Genomic DNA, 17627 nt, shown 5'->3' with positions numbered 1-17627 from the left:
TCATTACAGTTGGGTTGTGGCTACAAAGTTTGTTTGATCGTCACCACTTGTATCTTGGTGAGGGTAGAGGTGCTCTACCAAGGCTAGAAGCATGAAAGGATGAAAAACAACAAGCCTTCGACATTTTGGTCTGACAGTATGGATGCTGTTTATCCGAAAACAGCTGTTAGTCTAAAATGTATCGAAGGATAACGAGATTACAGTTTTTATTGAGATGGAGAAAAGTAAGCTTCTGCACCATGGCCCGCCCCTTGAATACTCTGAGAGGAGACACCTGTATGCAGGTGAGCTCAGCTGCTGAACATCTGTAGGACTCCATATCCAAACACATAAAGAAGTAGTGGTGACCTAACCAGACATCATGATGTACATGCAGATATGCAGAATACAGCAGCGGTAATAGATGTGCTAGTTCAAAGTGATGGAAACGTCCAAAGAAAGGAATGTGAGAAGTTGGAAATATACCAAGGACTGAAAGAAGAAACAGAGAACGCAGAGAACTGCAGAGCAGTGGCTCCAACAGATCTCCACAATGGCATCAGTCTCAGTCCAGAAGAGTCCAAATACTGTGCCACACCCTCAAAGTCCCAAGCTTCTGGTAGAAGTGTGAGAATAAAAGGATAACCAGTGACATTGGAGGAGTGAGACGTGTGTGTGTGTGTGTGTGTGTGTGTGTGTGTGTGTGAGAGTGAGAGTGTGTGTGAGAGTGTGTGTGAGCGTGAGAGTGTGAGTGAGAGTGTGAGTGAGAGTGTGAGTGAGAGTGAGAGTGTGAGTGTGAGTGTGAGTGTGTGTGAGTGTGTGTGTGAGTGTGAGTGTGTGTGATTTATTTGTCTAAGCACATTTTCCTTTGAATGATAAATATGTCCATTCTAACCATTTTCTTTTCCTAAGACTCACATAGCTGTAAGTAGTTTGTTCAAGTTTATATAGTTTTTCTCCATTTTAAACAGAAATATGTTAAAATACATTTACTACATGAAATGATATTTGGATGATTCATTTATATCATGTATTTATAGTTTTCTTTCCAAAGATTGAAATTGAGTTAAAATATTTGAGTCTAAAATGTCACCTGACATTCAGTATCCTAAATATCAGGGTTTGTTTGGATCCTGTATACACTCCTAAACCCCTGTCTTATTATTTAGTTAATTATATTAGAGGATTTTTGTAACTAAGTGGAAACTAATATATATATGTGTGTAGGTACAAGTGTGAGGAAGCAAAGGTCTTGACCCAAGAGATACGAAGACACAGGATACGGTGCAAACAAACAGTACGTATGCAGTACTGCCATTTAGTGTTGATAGTGAGGTAAAAACCGTAAATTATATTTTTACATCAGCAATGAAAAAGCCATTGCTTTAGTGTGCCCAGATAATGTGCCCCTCACCCACAGATCTTAAAATTACTTTGAAGATTTTGTTATTAGTTAATTTGTGTTATGTGTGGAGTTCAATTAGTGTAAGTGTTAATTAGCATTTGTTATGAAATATTTTTGAAGTGTTGGAACAAAAAGATTAGCATCAGACTGAGGCTTCAAATGCTAAATACTCAATGAATTTTTAACATGTCCATACAATTCTGAAGAAACTGCATCTGACTTCTAAAATTCATATACTTTTATTATATTTCTAGGATCCATACACAGTTATATGAAAATAAGAGAATTCCAGTGTCATACCCATACTTGTTTTAGCATACTTGGTAAGAAGAAAGATGAAGTCACAAAATTAACTAATTATAGAGGTGCACAATATATTTGTGGCCAATATTTACTGATAAGGATATAAACAATAAATGTATTGTTATCGGTTTGATGTTAAAATTTTGGTTGATAATTACAACCAATAATTTTTTTGTAGTACTAAATAATTGAGAAAGGTTAGAATGTAGAATGTAATGAAACTGTTTATGTTTACAATAATTGTGACATCTGATTTACTATGTAAAATTAATTAGTGATCTATTTTTAAAGTTTAACATATTTACACTCAAGCACTTCGTATATAGTTATAATTTCAACTTTTTAAATGCATAAAATTACAATTATTGGGTATTAATATCGGCCACAACATGGTGCTAATTATTGTTTATCTATCAGCCCACCCAGGAAATTCAATATCGATGCATCAAGTATCTTTTTTTTTTTTTTTTTTTCCTTCCCCCCCCCTCACGGAATTGTACAATATGGACTCTGTTTAAAAATAACCTCAATACCAAGGCCTGCATGGTCATAACATGTCATAGTAATACATGATCCCAAAATTTAATCATGCCACATTCTTGAATGGTATTTTGGTGAGTCATTTTTAATGAATTAAAATATTAAAATCCTCTTTTGACCAGTCACCAATACAATAATATAATCTCCATTTCAGTTTTAAAAGAATATAGGTTACAAAAACAATAATAATCCAATTAAATAAAATAATGCATTGTTCTACATAGTATTAAAACCTGGATTTAATTGCAAAAACCATAATCTAACACACTCATTTATGTTTAGCTAAATATAAACAACCTCCACAAATGAAAACAGTACAAAATGTGAACTGAGATTTTTACATTTACCATAGCTACAAGAAGATAACGTTTGTTCCAGTCATTCAGTCTAGGGGTCATTTTCTGGATATTACTAGTAGAACACATTAGGCTATTGATGGCCGGGGACTATTTGTGTGTCCATGGATGCAAAGTGCACAGGTGATAATTCATGCAATTCCTAGAAGAAACGAGCCTCCACTAGTACAACTTGGCTACAGGAATCAACAGTGTTTTAGACAATCAGACGACCCCCTATTGTTGCTTTGTCTGAGAAACGTACAGGTGATGGATTCATGCAGTGAAGTTTAGACTGTCGGCACAGAGACTTACAGAGGGAGGGAGACTGAATCAGGGATGGACCCAGCTGACTGGCACCCATTGCGGTTCCTCCTCTAGTTGTTCCAGAATGTTCTGCAGCTCCATACAGGCACCAGTAGAGTCCTCTTTTACCAGGACCCTGTCCACCAGATGGCCATATTGTTGCTCCATCTGTTCTGCAGAGTGACGCATTTCCTGAAGGTCTTCATCCTTTACACAATGAGAGTGAGAGGTCAATCATTATTATTATTATTATTATTATTATTATTATTATTATTATTATAAACAAAGGGGACAAAATTGAATGGAGTGGCTGTTAAAGCATGTGAGCATGTGTATACGTATGCCTGAAGGCTCTAACCGTGCTGTATCCATTGTCGCCCCCTGTTGGTGACTTGGCAGTGGTGCGATGCCGGCGACCCTCGGGGATGTGTGGCTTGACAAATATCACATATGGCTTAAACTCTGCTGTGCGCAGGATTTTCAGAGCCTGATAATCAATTTGATCAAAAAAAAAAATTAATTACCTATCAAGCATGACAGTGTGGGATATGAGAACCTTTACCAACACACAGCTTAGTAGACAAAATAATTTCAGCATAAATGCTTTCACTCAGTACCCTCAGTGGCAGTAAGAAACAAAGGGCACAAGTAAACAAACAGGTCAAGCTTTGAAGAAGATGGCTTGGCTTGCTTTTGTGTTGTGGAGAGGAATCCTGCCACACTCCTCATTAGTGCACGCTTTAGCCTGATGTGTGGCTTGACTTGGAGAAGCACGCGATGAGATACATTGCTCACAGGGAGGGAACATATTGCTTTTACTTTCTTGCCAAACTGGCTGTGAGGAATTGTGGGAGTGTGTTCCCAATTGGGAATAAACACATGCTGCCTCAAGATGTTTTTAAAATATGGATTTTATGCACAGGAAACTTAGAAGTGTTCATTTAACATTTACATCTTGCATTTAAACACAGCTTGTTTATACACATCTCAAAAGTATGTTTTAATCAAAAGTTCTAAGAGAGTGGGCAATGTTTTTCCAAATATTTATTAATCCAATTAAGGATTTATTAATCCAAATAAAGATTTGGAATAAAAGTTTTTAAGTCTTTATTCCAAAGAATACACAACAACAGAAAACAGTGGACAACATGAGATTAGGAGAAAAATGTACTTCAAAGAGTAAGTCTGACCTCCGGTTGGACATCCACCAGACACATGGTATTCCTGGCAAGTACACTCCGAATAGATTCCAGACTGGTGCCATACTGGTTAGCTTTGTATTCCCCATACTCGACGAACCTAAAGCAGTAGGAGCAGGTGAAATTTCTAAAGTAAATAGCAAATCTGGAAACCCTGTAAAATGTCTTCTGGACTCCTCATGAAAACACACTTGTTGGTCTGGATGTCTGCCTCGAAGGTCTGCTTGGAAATGAAGTGATATTCCACGGCCTCTTTTTCATGGCTCTTCCTGGGTCGCGTGGTGTCTGGCAGAACACATCAACACAGTGAGCCTCATCTATGGAGTTTAGCGCTCATCACTGGTACTAACACGAACGACACAGAAGTTCCTGACTCATGGTGCCGACCTTCTCCCCAGCTCTGCGACGGACCCAGCTGAGGTGGTCTGTGCAGTAAAAAGCAGACTCACGTGGCACGGCTGCTCCGTAGCGATCAGGGTTCTCCGCAATCACCTTCTGTTTCAGCTCATTGATCCGAGCACCCAGAGACCCTAGAGGAGAGAGAGAGAGAGAGAGAGAGAGAGAGAGAGAGAGAGAGAGAGAGAGAGAGAGAGAGAGAGAGAGAGAGAGAGAGAGAGAGAGATACTGGGAGTCCACGAGATGAGACAGCAGCAAAGCACTATTACATGGCTGCATCTCAGCCCGTGGGTCTGGTTCTTCACCTATCAGCACCACCAGTCTGGGCTTCTCCGAGGGGCTCTGCTGGTAGCGGGTCACCTCTTCATAGACGAGAAAGTCAGGTCCTCCGGCCTCTGCATAGCAAGACTCCCCAGGAGTGCTCTGCCGATCCTTACGGCTCAACCGGAAACTCCGTCTGAGACCAGCTGAAATGCATGGTCACGTAATAAGGACAGCTTAGCAAAACCAGACAGGGTTACACTGGAAACACACAAAAAGATGTAAACTAGTGAAGATGGAAACACCACAGGACTAATCTGCCACCTTTGCTCTCTCCGTCAGCATCTTAAGGACTGAAAGCCTAAAAAGTTACAAACCTTAACTAAAGAAACCAACCACACACCAGCTGCCACTCAGCTGCCACACAAGAACACGTGTATAAACATGGGAGTGGTACCTGAATAGAACTCCCAGGAAAAGGCCTGGCCACAGGAGGGTGCCACCGCCTCACAGTTTGGAGAAACTGCAACTAACATTAGACCATCACACAGCCAGTATTGCTTCATTAGACGGGCACGAGCTGGCAACCATAACCTTTGCCATGCCAGATACGTGACGCCGCATTCTAAGCAAAGCTCATGAAGCTAAAAGCACACGCATCGACGATCAAAGGTAACACTGAGGCATACAGCCAGGCGTCCAAAGGTAACAGCAGAGCAGTGAGCCAGTGGATGGTGGCTGTGGGCCAGGCTAGAAAAATACCAGGGTTCTTGCCCTTTTCAGTCAATTTCTCTTAGTTTAATTGATATAGCAGTTTTAGCAATATTGTCAGAGCAACTTTACAAAAAAATCATTTCCAAAGCTTGACTTTTTCCATACTTTTTAAAAACTACTTTCCATCTTCACTCTTCTTACTATTTGTAAAAGTCTGTAAAAGGGTGTGTTAAAAATTCCTCACTTTTCCAGACAGCCTGCACAAGAACCCTGGCTACATAACCCCGGCAGTGGGAAAGCGCATGCTGACAGGCACCTCGGCCTGTGCCTCGCAGGCCAAGAGGGGGCGGATCTGCCCACGTCGCAGAAAGCATCGCTAATTGCCAAAGCCGCGTCCAGCATGAGTATGTGTGCGTGCGTGCGTGCGTGTGTGTGTGCGCGCACCCAGGGGTATTTTCTCACCTATGTGAGGTCCGTTTCCACTCCCCTCGCAGTCACAGTCCTCTATAGGAAAGGGGGGAGAGGAGGTGAGAGGAGAGGGGAGGAGGGGAGCAGAGGAGGTGAGAGGAGAGGAGAGGAGGAGAGCGGAGGAGAGGAGAGAGGGAGCAGAGGAGGTGAGAGGAGAGGAGAGAGGAGGAGAGGGGAGGAGAGGGGAGGAGAGGAGAGAGGGAGCAGAGGAGGTGAGAGGAGATGAGAGAGGAGGAGAGGGGAGGAGGGGAGAGGAGAGGAGAGAGGGAGCAGAGGAGGTGAGAGGAGAGGAGAGGAGGAGAGGGGAGGAGGGGAGAGGAGAGGAGAGAGGGAGCAGAGGAGGTGAGAGGAGAGGAGAGGAGGAGAGGGGAGGAGGGGAGAGGAGAGGAGAGAGGGAGCAGAGGAGGTGAGAGGAGAGGAGAGAGGAGGAGAGGGGAGGAGGGGAGATGAGAGGAGAGGAAGAGAGGAGAATCGGTGAGGAGGTGATAGGAGGCTACTAGGGAAAGTCCCCGGCTGTTGTGAGGGGACAGGCAGTGGGGGGAGGGGCTTAGCGAGGCAGACTGGTATGAAAGTGCAAGGTGCACATGAGCAGGAGCAGCATGCATCCACTGCACAGACTTGCTGCAGCTAGCAGGCGCAGCATCAACATTGTCTAATGTAGGGTCTGTCTGTGTCTGGTCCTAATTGGGGTGACCAAATAATGCGCAACCAAACCAGAGAAATCAAATATGTTGCTGAGGTTTGAAGATAAAGCCAGATCGCTCTATGGAAGGCACAGGTCTGAATTAGTATACTGCTTTTGGAGCATATGAATACAGTGGAACCCATATATACAGTATATGGACAACCCACACTCTGTCGGCTTTGTGTTGTTTATCCCAGGTCACGTACCTTTATCACAAGGGTGGTCGTCTGCGGCAAGCAGGGTGGAAAAAACAAACAGCAAAACAGCACAACTGAAGCGTTTGCCACAAGACAAGGCAACCATTACTGCCTCCGCTGGGCAAAGTGAAGATGACCATCATGAGGTGACGTGATGCTTGGACTATATCTGCTTTTTTCCCTTATATGCCCTTCCATCATTTAAGAAGGGAGAAATGCATGCCTATGCTGGATCAAACAACAGATGCTCTGGAAAAGCAGGGGGTGGAGAGGCTTGAACAGAAGGGGATTAGTGCGAATGTTTTGGCTTCCTTGTCATTTTAGCAGCAGCAGGAAAACTGCCATATTCGGGGGAAAAAAAGCCCTTTTTCCACTACTCTCAGCACTATGCTGTCAGATTAGGGGGACCAAAAAAGCCTTACACAGGTCATAGGTCATAGGAAGATGAGCAGACAGACAGGGCTAATGGTGAGGCAGTCAGTGTGCGATGGTAGTTAGATGGCCAAAGACTTACAGGGTGGCGCTCGTGATGATTTAGGACTCTGATGAGTGCCCGTTTTCATCCTGTGCACCATGCGCCTGCACATAAATACGAAGATGGAAAAGTCCAGTTGTAAAGTTTGCTATCTGTGGCGTTATATTGTTTTAGCTGGTGTCAACTCTAGACATCAGACCTTTTCCCCAGGGCTATGAGTGAGAAGTAAAAAGAAGAAATCGCGCTGAAATAAAGAGCGCACGCGCACCTCTCCTGGAATTTTGTGGAAGGGATAAGACCGGCTCGCAGGTTGCTGTCGCCCACGCGCTTGGCCTGCCACCATGTGTGGTCGTCCTGACTCACCACCTGCAGAATGTCACCTTGCTGGAAAGGAAGTCCCGCCTCCTGACAGGGTGTGGCCTTGTCCTCAAAAGGGGTGTAGTCAAACAAGGCTCTCAAGTAGACCTTGCACATAAACCAGAGGAGATATGAACACTGGGCCGCAAACTATTCCAAAGGTAGTCTGGGAAATGCTACATTTAAACTCTAAGGATCCGGTGGCAAGTTTTACTGAAAAACGTTTTCAGGAAAACTTGTGGCTATGACTGTCTCAGTGTAACTTTTAAAATGACTCGCTGAAAGTGAATGTAGAATATAAACAGTAATTTCATTCACCGTATTCTCCTTCAGTCTGTCCTCTTCCTTCACAGCTGGGATTATCTTCAAAGTGATGGATCCCTGGGACTGAGACTTTAGCCAGAAATAAAAACCAAAAGGAATGAGTCCAAGTCCTTTCTCTTAACAGTGACAACCGTGAAACAAGGAACAACAAACCAAGTATGTAAGCAATGACAAAAACCGCAGTCGTCAGGAACACGCACCAAAATCTGGCTGATGATCTCAGGCCCTTTCTGGGTGATCAGGTTTCCATTGACCTCCCTTAGCTCATCTCCAACATGCACCAGTCCTGCAGGCACACCCAGTCAAGCCACTGCACACTCACTTCACAAGCACTAAACTCCAGACTAGAGATGACATACAACAGCCCAAGAGCAGTCAGCCGTCTGGCATGGAGGCTGTTCACGCACAGTTGGAACGTTTCAGTGAGGCGAGCACTTAAACTGCAGTAGGCTACATTCAAAGACAGACTGCAAAGTCAAACAATTCCCTTCCAAACTCTTATAAAGAGTTGTATTTATATGGCCTTGGACAGATTTTAACAGTGTAATAATCTGGCACAGGCATAAAATGGAGAACTGTAGTAATTGAATTGTGGTGGCTGAAGTCTGCCTCAGTTGGTACTCTGAACTAGAGTCTTCCTTCAAGATCCGCTTCAGTTTTGACTGCTGCATCTCCGTGATGTTGATATACAGAGGACGTACGATATAATCTGCTTCTAATCTGACAGTTAAGAGAGATTTGTCTATTTTCCAACACCTTAATTAAAAGGTTTTTTTCCTTTTCTGGCGTCTTTTTTTTTTTTTTTGAAAGGGTGTGGGTTTTTTTTCGGCTCTGTTGACTGAGTCTAGTGTATCTTTGTGGGCAGGAGGGGTCAAGGAAAGTATCAGCTCACTGTGTTGTGGGGGAGGGGAACCAGCTCACCACTGCGATCGGCGGCCCCGCCCTTCATGATCCTAGCAACGACCACTGCCCCGGTTGTCTCATCTCTTCGGATGGTCGCGCCCTGAACACAAAACTCTCAAATCAGGTCACAAGAAAAACATAAAGTCCCACTGCAGTATATGGTACAGCAACAGTGGACACCTTACTAAAGTTGGCAGGCTTTGATAATTTATCAAAAAGTATCAATACAATTATTGTTACATGTTATCTAACAAACAAAACCCACATTTGACACCAGATGGATAAAAGTGTAGAATAATGACCTCATGAAATGAGGATAATTGTAATCAGGTGTTCCAATCAGTGTAGGTGTGAATTTGATCTTTGTTTGTTTGCTTTTCACATTTTGGTCAACTGCAATATGACCACATCAAAAGAGATTTTAGGCGACCTCAGGGAAAAAGTTGGGTAAGTCCATAAACCTGGGAAACGTTAGAAGGATTTCTAAAAATGTAGGCCTGTATTACTCCACAGTCTGGCAGATCATTAACAAATCAGTGCAAATACATTTTAAACAATCCTCAGACACCTGGCAAAAAACCCCAAAACTTTGGGTTGAAAGCAGATATGCAGATATGGTATGCACTTGCTGTGAAAGAAGAATTGAATAGGAGCGGTATCATAAATAATGAAAAGGAATGAACCAAAAACTGATCCTTGAGGCACCCCTTGTGTAACAGGTGCAGTAGACAGTACATTGTGAGGTAGGAAAGAAACCAACCTGCTGTTCCTGATGGAGGAAAAATGAGGAAGTAGTACATCATGATTTACTGCGACGAACGCAGCACTAAGATCACGAAGACGTATATTAAAGCAGCCTTCATGAGCAGCGAGAAGAATGTCATTTACAACTCCTAAAAGTGGATTCAGTATTATGTTGACTGTGAACACCTGACTGAAACGGAAAAAATCATATATTGTGAGAAGTTTGTGAAGTTTGGCCACCTTCCCCTTTTCCATCACATTGTCTAAAAAAGGAAGCTTGGCTGCGGGCCTGTAATTTGCAAGGCGGGTTGAGCCAAGGCCAGGTTCCCTGAGAAGGGAAGTAACTGCAGCTTTTTTAAGCACCACGGGGACAGAGCCATGACAGACAATATATATTAATTGGGAAATGGGGAAAAGATGGCTGATGCACAAGCCTTAAGAAGGGAGCCCAGGATGGCGTCAAGAGGAAGGGCCACACTTACTAATGATTTCAGACATAAAGGGGATTGGTCACAGTAAAGTTAGTGAGCTTCCCTTGAGGAGCTAGGGTAAGTACGTGAGAAGAAAAGGAGCAAATGTTGATATATTTTACCCCACTGCACTAGGGTACTGAGAGTCAGGGGTGGAGGGGGTTGAAGGAGTTTGTTTGTAGCACTACAACGAGTCCACCCTGGGGTGTGATAATCAGTGGCCTCGGAGTTAATGCTGACCGTACATAATAAGACATTGATGTCACTGGACATGTGGTTCAGTGAAGACCGTATTACTGTTTGTTTATTTTATGCTGTGATGAGAAGCTTTATTTCTTCCATATTGTCAGCCACTGGATGTAATAACTGCATCCCTATACTGCTTTCATCACCTGGCATTTAATGGCTGACCTTTGAGAATGTGATCGTGTGATGTGATTGTGCTGCCGAGGCTCACGAGAGGCTCCTTGTTCTTCACCAGACGGACGATCTTCACCGACTCCTCCTCCAGCTCGTCGTCCAGGTCATCAGGCAGTGGGGGTAGCACGGGGTCGAAATTCTTCTGTGCCACTGTGTCATGTACTGTTAGCACAGCCTGGTGGGAAAGTGAGCGCACAAATACACACACACACACACACACACACACACACACACACACACACACACACACACACACACACACACACACACACACACACAGGGGGAGGAATTCAGAGAGAATCTGACATACTGCTTGACTGTTGCCTAAGATAAAAGAGAGTGAGAGAAAGAACACTGAACACAACAGGGTTCAAAAGATCCCCAGGATACATTTGAAAATCATTCTAATTAGGAGGTCATATAAAACATATTTTGATGCCATTCTTTCATGGCACTTTCCATAACTCTGGATCTAATTAAGTATAATTACTACAAGATCCATTTAATGGCAGGGATTATGCAAAAATGTGTGTGTGTGTGCCATTAAAATCTGTGCATGTGGATTAAAATAGCCTCACCTCTGTAATTAACTGCACTCGAATAAATTAGAATGTCAGAGAACTGTCAGAGAACTGTGTGTGTGTGTGCGTGTGTGTAAGTGTGTGTGTGTGTGTGTGTCTGTCTGTCTGTCTGTCTGTCTGTGTGCATGTGTGTCTGTCTGTCTGTGTCTGTCTGTCTGTGTGTGTGTCTGTTTGTGTGTGTGTGTGTGTGTGTGTGTCTGTGTCTGTCTGTCTGTGTGTGAGTGTCTGTGTGTGTGTGTGTGTGTGTGTGTGTGTCTGTCTGTCTGTCTGTGTCTGTGTGTGTGTGTGTGTGTGTGTGTGTGTGTGTGTGTGTGTGTGTGTGTGTGTGTGTGTAAGTGTGTGTGTGTGTCTGTCTGTGTGTGTCTGTCTGTGTGTGTCTGTCTGTCTGTCTGTCTGTGTCTGTCTGTGTGTGTGTGTGTGTGTGTGTGTAAGTGTGTGTGTGTGTGTCTGTCTGTGTGTGTCTCTGTGTGTGTGTCTGTCTGTGTGTGTGTGTGTGTGTCTGTGTGTGTGTGTCTGTGTGTGTGTGTGTGTGTGTGTAAGTGTGTGTGTGTGTGTGTGTGTGTCTGTGTGTGTGTGTGTGTGTGTGTGTGTGTGTCTGTGTGTGTCTGTGTGTGTGTGTGTCTGTGTGTCTGTGTGTGTGTGTGTGTGTGTGTGTGTGTGTGTGTGTGTGTGTGTGTGTGTGTGTACCTTTACATGTGGAGTAGTCAGAAGTGTAAGCAGCTCTCTCTCATCTTCTTCTAGTGAGCCACTCTGGAGTTCCTCAGTCACCTGCCAGTCACAGCCACAGCACACCACAAAAACACCCACCATTTCCAAACATACCGTCCTCCCCCATCACTGAAAACGTGGATCTTAAAAGCACAGAAACTACCACGTTACAAAGATTTCTCTGATGTTTATTTTTTTGCTCACCAGGGTATCATTATGTAAATTATTTATAGAGAATGATTTCAGCCACTCAGTCATACCCGCAGGTCTCAGTACCGAGGGAGCTGAGCATACATTTTAGAAAGCCACACACTTACGTCCTCCGCCAGGCAAGCAGCGCTGTGGAGCACTGGGGTCGGGTTCTGATGCATGTACTGCCTGAGGCGCTCATGGATCTGTGATTAGAACAAGGGTTCAGTGACCAGTGCTCGCATTACACAGACACAGGCACGGGAAACTTCTCTTAGATGAAGCCAGATGAACTTGGCGAACCAAGTTTGCTTTTAAAGTGTAATATAGTTTAATATATCGTTTGCAACTAAGATATTACAGTAACAGAGTAAGCAGTGATAAATGATTGTGATACGACTGGTTTGCTTGATAGCTATAATGTTCTGGCTCCCGCTACCAACGGTATAAACTGAGAAGATTGTTGCAAGTAAATGTTTGCAACTGCTTTGAAATTATATAGATAATCACCTATATCGTGATGCTATTAATGATCAATAAAGACTCATTACCAAACAACACACATATTTCACACTGCTGTGACAGAGATTGTCACTCAGGAGGGTGAGTGTGCGTTCTGGCTGGTGTGCTTTGCTCTGGTGATCAGAGCACACGTTTACAGACCAGACAACCCAGTGTTGAGGCTGCGTGTGGTTGCTCATGCTGAGACTCACCCCCGCCCCAGGAGGGAACCATAAATTTAATGATCACTAGGCCACGGTGAGAGCCACTGGAAAAATGACCTCTTCAACAGAGGGTAATTGGAGTTTCATTCCAATCAGTTCAGCTATGGCTTTGACCTGTCCTGCCGTATATTAAAAAAAACCCCACACACCAGCGTCTTTTGCAATATGTGCAATATTCCCCAATCAGAAGAGATTTTAGAGGACTTTTAAAAAAGGTTGTTGAAACTAGGAAATCTACAAGGGGTATAAAAAGATTTCAACAGCAGACGTTAAAGGAGACTGTGTTGCAAAAGATCTTGGCTCATGTGGAATTTCAGTAATGCAGAAGCAGACAAGAATGCAGAGGAGTAAAGCATGGACAGAGAGGTTCAGACAGAAGAAGTGGGAGTCTGTCAAAAGCTGCTGTGTTTCCTGAAGCAGGCAATTCAAGCAGTTCATCCCAAAATGATACATAAACTGAAACAATCTGTATAGAGCCATACACTGAATCACCTCCTAACTATACAGAACTCCTCTCAGAAACATGATTAAAGTTAGTGTCAAAGAAGAGGTCATGCTTGTTATGAAATATTAGTGTTCACACATTTTTTTCAAAATCACACCTTTTTTTTATTGTTTAACTATTGGTTCAATAAATATATAAATGTTATTTTTGTTGTTTGTCAGATAAGACTAATAAGACAATGTGTATTATGACGTAAACGATAAAACCACAGTTTAGATGTCATTTGTGCAAAAAGCCAGGTAATTCCAAAGACTTCTCAATCTTTTTCTTACAACTGTGGTCTTATGGCGTTCACGTCCTATTAAATGAATTATAGATTAGTTTAGCAGGCTGAGCCTGAAGGTTATGCGTAAAGTTGTCCATTTCTGCATAAGTAACCTAATCTCATAAGACTACAAGACACTCATACTCAAGTAACGCACGCTGGAAGACACACCTTTGGTAAAAGATTTAAGGCATTGGAGTATTGAAAGTGGGTTTGCAGAAATTAAAATCGTAATAGGTTCCAAACTGTGTAGGATTTCAAACAATAAGACACTATTAATTTCATATTTCATATAAAAAATGTATCTAATGATGATGATTGATGTTTAGTCATTAAACTGACATCAAATTTGTAAGCTCATTTATAAATAAGGTTCCTCATCAACTAGACTGCCTTTGCAAAGACAAGAATTTCTCAAATATGAAAAGGCCAAAAAATCGGTGGAATTAAAAGAAACCCGTTTGCACTGGAAGCGCAGACGAGGCGTGAGGCTGTACACACTCTCACAAGATAGCTCAGGCTTCTCTCGCTGAAGATCTCGCGGAGAAAAACCAGATCTTCTCTGTGGTTGGCATCGGGGTACAGCTGAGCTGTGAGCAAGGCTAGCATCTCGTGCAAACCTGGACACGAAGCAGGGAAACAGAGCAGTACATATAAACGTTATGAAGTGATATCAATATCCAAACAAAGCAGGAGACACACGGTACCGTGATCACCAGTATGAGCGCTGTGACCTGCATGCAGCTCTTACCTGTGCTAGGTGAGAGGACAGGCATGGCGTCTCTCGTTACAGACAGACCGGAACACAGACAACGGGCCTCTGTCTCTCTGTAGCCCCTTTCAGTCAATCCTTACAGAATCATCACACTGGATAGCCCTGCCAGTCAGAAGGAACAGAACCTTTTGGCCACTGGCTTTCATAACCATTAGAAAGATCGGTAAAATGATTTAAAGAAGAAAGAAAGAAAGAAAAGAGAATGAAACTCCTGAGGGAACAAAAGAAGCAACTAAATTGCGGATTTGGCCTTACCCTTCCAGCAAGATGCATATCTTTGTTTACTGAAGGTTTGAAACAGCCTCCATGGTCAGCATACACGCGAGCGAAGCAATGTGTGAAGTCAGGAGAAACACCATCACTTTAAAACCACTCCCAAGAGGAGGTTTCCCGAGGCCCCTTGGCAACGATAATCAATGCTTTGTCACTGGTTTCCTGCTCAACAACTTAGAAACTCATAGCTGGTCGTCTTAAGTAGCTTTTTGCTGGTTTAGAGTCATCCCTGGAAACCCTCAGTGTTCTCCACTGTGACGCAGCTCCTGTGCCCAGCCGTCGAGTGCTTTAACATTCGTGTATGGGCAGGGCCAAACGGTCTAGATTCTTTCTCCATCATGCAGACATTGTACTCCCAGAGTGATAAGCCCACCGTCTTGGAAAGAGTGCACGAGTGTAGGGGAACGATACAGCAGCTCATGACACGACGTGACATGGCTCTGCCCATGACAGGAAAGTCCTGAAGAAGTCAAGAAGTATTCCACATAACACAGCAGAAGCAGGGATGATACACAGCTGGTGTGGTCCTGACAGAAATTGCTTGCACTGTGTGGACCCCAAAGCATTAATTTTATGAACACACTAATCACCTAAATTACACCGGTTCCTTCCAAACAGATGTTTCATCCCTGAGGCTTCATTCTCAGCAGAATTTCAAAGACCAGTGAAGGTATTTGTCCAGAAATGCACATGCTCATTTGGAGAGGAGGAGAAATGGACAACTTCTGAAAAGTCAATGCAATCTTTGGAATACAGAGGATTGGGTGAAGAGCTTGGAGACATCTCTATCGTGACCAGTGTTTCCTCAGTGAGGTTTGTGAGGTTAACTTCTTCAGCCCTGCTTTCATCCTGGCCTGAATGTAATCTTGGTGCACACATCCCTTACATCCTTTTTTTTCAGTAAACATTAATCCATATTGATTCCCTCTGAAGACTCCAAACTCTCTCTCTCTCTCTCTCTCTCTCTCTCTCTCTCTCTCTGATTACACTGAGTGGTGGAGAGACTACATTGGTGGGCTCTGGACCCCCATTATGTGGCATGCTGCAATCTGGAGGATTCCTATAGGCCCATATGCTGAGACCTGGCTTGACCTTTTACCGGTTCGCCATCCCAGCCCTGCAACCTCAAACCTACCATACAAACACCGTGACCACCATGTTAAGAGGTGTAGCATTTTCTCTCCATGAGTGTGGCCATTTTGCTTTCTCTATGTTCTGAAGCATCTTTGCTCAACTGCTATTGTATTGTAACCGCACACGGAACGGTTTTATGCCGTTCATCTGCTAACGATTCCGTTTTTTAATTGCCACCTTTCACAGATGGCACAGATCGCTGTTTCTTTCCCTGCATGACATTAGTGTGGAGAATGTTCATAAGTCTCGTCCCAGTGTTGTTCCAGGATGAGTGACTCAGGAGTGGCGTGGGGATACTGGGCCACAAGGTCACCCTGCCGCCGTTCTGTCACCTTCCAACCTCTTCACCAGCGAGCCCTCCTTTGAGCACTTATTACCACTGACAGCTAAGTTTTATTTAATCTGTTTACTCCTCACTGCCTTCTTGCATGCATGAGCAGGCACATATGATGATTTGAAAAATTATGATGTTAGTGGACAACAAATGTTATCCAACTAAATATCTTTAAATCGGATTACTCAGTATGGCATCCTTTGGAATTAATGAGTCCTATAGGATCATATGGCATTTGAATCCAGCCATGTATGAAAGTCACAAGGCAGACATCTACACAGAGAGCATATTTGCCAGTCTCCATATGCACAGCTGGCGAGAGACAAAACACACCACACACAGGAGCATGCTCAAACATAGTTGCACACGCACGTTGCTGTGATGTCTCAAAAATCCTGTGCATAAAAGGCTAATCAATGCACAAGCAGGAATGGAGAAGAGAGACAGAGATTTCAAGAGAAGCAAACCAGTAGAAGTGACTGCAAACGTGTTATCTGTCGTCCGTCACCCTCGATAAATAACAGCACCAACTCCATCTGTGGTCTGTTCAGTGCACCCTAACACCAGTTGACATGGGCTTCACAAACGTGAAGGGAACCCCTGCCTCCGTGCTGCACCTCAGCTGCCGGTGGGGGAGTGTCCGTCGGGAGGCATGCCCACCAAAACACACAACGCACGGACCTCAGACCCCTCTGTCAGATGAATCCTCCCCCACCCGCTGGTCCCCATGTCTGAGGAGTGGATTACACACCCAGCTGCGCAAGAGAGAAAATACCCCAGTGTTGCTTACCTTTCGCTGCCTCGTCGCATCTGTATGTGTGTGTGTGTGTGTGTGTGGGGGCGGGTTTCCTCATTGGACAGAAGCTCTCTGTTGTGCGGTAGAGATTCCTTCTACACCGGCTCAGTTCACTGTGAGTGCATAGCCGATGCTGCTCTAATACTGTGATCCCCATCCCCCCCCCCCCCCCTCTCTCTCTCTCTCTCTCTCTCTCTCTCTTCCTCTCCCCTGCAAATATATTCTTCAGCCTACTCTTCCCTAGTCTCTCACTCCGCTACCATCCCCCACTGGTCTCTCTCTCTCTCATTCTTTCTCCCTCCACCACATGCTCTTCAGTATGTTACAGTGGAGGGGCCGATGGGTAGTGGCTCTACCACTGGGTTTGGAGAATGTGTTGCAATCCCAGACCTCCATGTCCATCTCTGCGGTTCACACTTCCTCCACTCATTTCGCTGTTTGCCCACAATTGCGTCTGTCGCGGGACCCTGCCTGACTTGGGGAGGCAGCAGGAGCTCACGTCAGGACGAGAGCACCAGTTGCCCAGATGGAACATCCTGTTTATGCAGACAGGCAGCGTGTAGGATTGACTGAGGACCTTCTCTTCATGGCTCCCTCTGGCCTTTCCGTCAGCCTTGTGCCTCCGAGGCGACTGGCCAGCCTGAGACGTACACGGACACAGCACATGCCTCCATGTCTGGGTCTCTGTGAGGATGGAAGGTCAGCACCATGGTGGGGAAAACTTCAAGGGAGGAAAAATGCTTTTAAAAAACAATGTTTTTTTATGAAAAAAAAAGAAGAAAAGAGATAGAGGACTTCTTTGGTTACTGATAATTGGTAGTGTGTGTGTGTGTGTGTGTGTGTGTGTGTGTGTGTGTGTGT

The 17627-nt window shown here is 44.1% G+C and overlaps 1 protein-coding gene across 4 annotated transcripts; it reads right to left on the bottom strand.

Moving 5' to 3' along the window:
* Positions 1-1607: 1607 nt before the first annotated feature.
* Positions 1608-16915, bottom strand: mpp3b (membrane protein, palmitoylated 3b (MAGUK p55 subfamily member 3)). Of its 4 annotated transcripts, none has more exons than XM_027013513.2 (20): positions 16761-16915; positions 14206-14331; positions 13956-14074; positions 12088-12165; positions 11750-11830; positions 10519-10656; positions 8866-8947; positions 8145-8230; positions 7939-8013; positions 7532-7728; positions 7303-7367; positions 6798-6818; positions 5901-5942; positions 5182-5253; positions 4769-4930; positions 4517-4597; positions 4259-4352; positions 4059-4167; positions 3227-3355; positions 1608-3075 (listed from the first exon to the last, which is right to left on the bottom strand). In XM_027013513.2, exons 2-20 carry the CDS (start codon positions 14228-14230, stop codon positions 2896-2898), a joined length of 1836 nt encoding a protein of 611 aa, XP_026869314.2. In that variant the 5' UTR covers positions 14231-14331; positions 16761-16915; the 3' UTR covers positions 1608-2895. The 4 variants fall into 4 exon arrangements, with proteins under 4 accessions (XP_026869314.2, XP_026869317.2, XP_026869315.2 ...); XM_027013516.2 differs by having other exon boundaries at positions 13962-14074; XM_027013514.2 differs by lacking the exon at positions 16761-16915 and adding an exon at positions 14485-14951.
* Between the last annotated feature and the right edge of the window lie 712 nt (positions 16916-17627).

Source organism: Electrophorus electricus, chromosome 14, assembly GCF_013358815.1.
Source record: "Electrophorus electricus isolate fEleEle1 chromosome 14, fEleEle1.pri, whole genome shotgun sequence".
Taxonomy (NCBI): domain Eukaryota; kingdom Metazoa; phylum Chordata; class Actinopteri; order Gymnotiformes; family Gymnotidae; genus Electrophorus; species Electrophorus electricus.
Note: the sequence above shows the minus strand (reverse complement) of the source record. Positions and strands in the feature narration are given on the sequence as shown.

Coding starts and splice junctions, on each gene's coding strand:
- mpp3b (XM_027013513.2), bottom strand. CDS start 14,230: ATGCCTGTCCTCTCACCTAGCACAG. Junction 8,231..8,865: donor CGGGGCCGCCGATCGCAGTG/GTGAGCTGGTTC, acceptor GTGTGCCTGCAG/GACTGGTGCATGTTGGAGAT. Junction 3,356..4,058: donor TGGTGGATGTCCAACCGGAG/GTCAGACTTACT, acceptor ATTGATTATCAG/GCTCTGAAAATCCTGCGCAC.